The 3,944-nt window shown below is 38.9% G+C and overlaps 1 protein-coding gene across 1 annotated transcript; it reads left to right on the top strand.

The window, feature by feature from the left end:
* Nucleotides 1–294: 294 nt before the first annotated feature.
* LOC133076342 (adenosine 5'-monophosphoramidase HINT1-like) lies at nt 295–3,556 on the top strand. The gene is made up of 2 exons (XM_061170909.1): nt 295–311; nt 3,127–3,556. The coding sequence occupies exons 1-2, from the start codon at nt 295–297 to the stop codon at nt 3,554–3,556; spliced, it is 447 nt and encodes a 148-aa protein (XP_061026892.1).
* The last annotated feature ends 388 nt before the right edge of the window (nt 3,557–3,944 follow it).

Raw genomic sequence — 3,944 nt, 5'->3', positions numbered from 1 at the left:
TCTACCAGCTGGCATTGTGATAAATAAAATTCTATCATTAGATCTGTAGCTTTAGTCCTTTCTTACGATTCAAATACAGAAGGAAATGATTACAGGTAAATGTTAATAGGTATCTGTACTGGTTTTTGTTCATTTACTTGTTTATTTGTTTTTAGACCTTTTCCCAAGAGCATATGTTTACAATGAAGAAAGGAAGAGAGCATGATACACCAGAGCAAAGCACCCATGTGTGTGTTGGGAATTGGGAGTAAGTACAAAAGTGAATGAGAGCAGAGCAAGTGAACTGCAGGCCCCATGACGTTGCTTCCGCTGTAACTGCCAAAGGCGTATTCAGCCGCTTCTGACAGCTACCTCTCCTCTATTCTCTAGAATAGAGGGGGCTCTATTCTAGAGAATAGAATAGAATAGAATGGGGGCTGCTCAGATAAAGGAAAAAATTAAATTTGAGGTTTGAGGAAAATCAATTATAGGTTTTGTTTGGAGTCTGAGTTTGTTTAAAGAAAAGTTGAAGCTCGTGAGAGTAAACGAAGGTGGTAGCAGTATTAGAATAAAAGGGTGTGAGTGCTGTCAGAGCATTTTTAGGCATTGGGAAATACAGTTCAGCAGCTTAGGAAGGTGCCAAAATTTGGAGACAAATTTGGAAATCATTCACATCGAAATGATCTCTGTTGTTCAGGTGATGGATTCATGTATTATTTACTCCTGGAATGGGAGGAATGCTAAAAACCAAAATGCACTTTGACACTGTGACTGAGAACTCAGGTCTCGGACTCTGGCAGTAGTTTGCTGCCAAATTACTGCTCCAGGAATTTCTGTGTCATTTTGGGCACGACACTCAAAATATCTTAGGCTCAGCAGGAACACTGGTAACATGGAGATAAAAATTATTTCAGAGCTTCAGTTGAGGATTAAGTGGGATAATGCATGTAAAGGGATGAGCAGATGCCTGACATTTACTATGTCCTCAACAAGTGTTACTTCATATTATTATGAATGTTATCATTATTAGCTTATGTACAAAAATTGGCAGGCTTGCCTTTCACCAGTTGTTGGTTTCTTCTCCACTGTATACACAGAATACTTGATAAAAAATAAGGGGGCTATTTAACGATTAAAAAAAAAAAATCAGGAAAAAGCACCTGGTGAATGTTAGTATATTCACAGTCTACAGGAAATTCAATTCAATGAAGAAAGGAAATCCAGCATCAGTCTGGAACAACTGTCAGTCTCCAAAATTGATTTTTGTGAGTGTGGAGTGATAATCTTTTACCCGAGTTTCTTAGAGCGAACGCTTTACAAGGGGGCTGTCTGATAGTTAAGTCCGTTTTAAAAGATATTTCTGTAAACACGCTAAAGTGCTTCCTGTCTCAGACTAGTTCTTGCTGAATGACAGGGCACTGTTCAGCGTGATGCCTGGAGCTGAAAATGCAGGAAGCTATAGCTCGTTCTTAATGAATAAATCCTGTGTGTTCCTGCTGTCACTTCTGCTAATGCTTTTGTAGAAGCCAAGGCTGGTGCTGCAGTAAACTATCAATAATTAGGACCAAGTGGGTCGGCTATTTTAGTATCTTGACATAGCAGAAACATCTGTTCCTGTATATATTTCTTTTAAAGCACTGAAGTACAACTTGGAAAAAATTAGTTCCTAGAATGTATCATGTTTTTTCAACCAGTGTTTTCTCATGTGAGGAAATAAAACATCCATAAAACAAACTATTTTTGAATATAATAAAGATAACCCTGTCGTGAGAGGCATTTAATTCTTAAATTATTTATTAACATTGGTTTGAAGGTCTTATATTTCAAACTTTATTTGCTGCCATAACAATCTTGGCAATGTATCTACAATATTAGTAGGAAAAAATGGAGAAATGAGCTGGGAACAACAGAAAAGTAAAAGGGGAAAAAATTAAGTGCTTTATCTTTTCAGAAAGAATCTAAACTAACCACTCCATTTTGGAAGGGAAATAGGTTATTATTAAGGAATGTACAAATCAAACACATGCTTAGCGGTTTACATTCATTTTATATAAATCTAGGTGAATTTTATACACATTCATTTTATATAAGCAGTTATAGGCCCCCTTTAAAGACAGGGATGGAAAACAGTAACTAAACACATTTGTCCTCTCATTTTAAAATAATTTTTAATGCTTACTCTTATTCTATTCAAAGTCATAAGTTTAGCCAGTGTTTGCTTTCATTCTTAATTGCTCCGAAAACTTTTTCTTCACTTAGCAAGTGTCTGCACATTTTGGGAAATTTTGGCTTTAATACAGATTTTTTTTCATACAAAAACTTTCATTAAATAGAAGTAACTGTGAAGCAACCACTACACTTTTTATGAGCATACTTGAACCAATAATCATGTGATTCCTATCCTAAGGGAGCTCTATTATTAAACTAGATAAGACAGTTAGGAGAATTCAGTTTTACAATAAAGTGTGATAATAGCTAGGTTAAAGGCATTTACAGGATACGAGGTGAGCACAGAACAGAGGCAGTTAAATCATGTATTAAAGTAAAATCAGAATAGCTCAGATAGGAGAGCAACAGGATATTAAACTAGAGTGTTAGGCACAGTCCTGATCACAGATGGCCTTGGGAGTTAAATGAAAGCACTTGAATTTTGACTAGAAAGCTGAAGGTGGCAGTAAAGAATTTTAATTAGGGGCTTCCCTGGTGGCGCAGTGGTTGAGAATCTGCCTGCCAATGCAGGGGACACGAGTTCGAGCCCTGGTCTGGGAAGATCCCACATGCCGCGGAGCAACTAGGCCCGTGAGCCACAACTACTGAGCCTGCGCGTCTGGAGCCTGTGCTCCGCAGCAAGAGAGGCTGCGATAGTGAGAGGCCCGCGCACCGCGATGAAGAGTGGCCCCCACTTGCCGCAGCTAGAGAAAGCCCTCGCACAGAAACGAAGACCCAACACAGCCATAAATAAATTAATTAATTTAAAAAAAAAAAAGAATTTTAATTAGAAGTAATGTGTGATCAGATACGCACTTTTAGAAAGTTTACTCCCACTTGGGGGTAGAGGGTAGACATGAGAATGATGAGGTTGGAGGTCGGAGGCCAGGTAGCAGGTTGTTGCTCTAGGTAAATAATAAAGTATGCCCCCCGACCCAGCCCTCAGCCCGCCCCCCGGCTCCTCCCTCCTCCCGACCTTGAGGCCGTGAAGGTAGATGAGATCGCTAAGGCTCAGGTCATCTGGCCTGGTGGCGACACGATCTTCGGGAAGATCCTTCACAAGGAAATTCCAGCCAAAATCATTTATGAGGATGACCAGTGTCTTGCTTTCCATGACATTTCTCCTCAAGCCCCAACACATTTTCTGGTGATACCCAAGAAACATATATCCCAGATTTCTGCAGCAGAAGAAGATGATGAAAGTCTTCTTGGATATTTAATGATTGTTGGCAAGAAATGTGCTGCTGATCTGGGCCTGAAGAAGGGTTATCGAATGGTGGTGAATGAAGGTTCAGATGGGGGACAGTCTGTCTATCATGTTCATCTCCATGTTCTTGGAGGCTGGCAGATGAATTGGCCTCCTGGTTAAGCATGTTGTAGGGATAATTTTCCCTTCTCTATGCAGTGCTCAGGCCTGCAAGTTCCAATATGCAAAACAATACCTTTTTTTGCCTGTGTATGGAGAGATTGCAGAAATAATTTCTAAAAACCCATACATAATAAAAGACATTGTTGCATGGTCTAAAAAAAAAATAAATTATGGATTTCTGGGTTAATGTGGTGGTTTATAATGAGAGCAGACTTGTATAAAAGTTGACTATATATTTGAGAGATCCTTAAAGTATAAACTCATAACTGCTTGGTAATGTGGGTGGTGAGGAAGAAGGAGAAGATATGAATAAACCCTGTATTTCCCAAATTAATTCTTCCTTAAGAATAGAGAGAAACGTCATTGACAAGAATTATTGAATATTTTC

This window comes from Eubalaena glacialis, chromosome 16, assembly GCF_028564815.1.
Source record: "Eubalaena glacialis isolate mEubGla1 chromosome 16, mEubGla1.1.hap2.+ XY, whole genome shotgun sequence".
Classification (NCBI taxonomy): domain Eukaryota; kingdom Metazoa; phylum Chordata; class Mammalia; order Artiodactyla; family Balaenidae; genus Eubalaena; species Eubalaena glacialis.
This window is presented reverse-complemented; position numbering and strand designations above follow the sequence as displayed.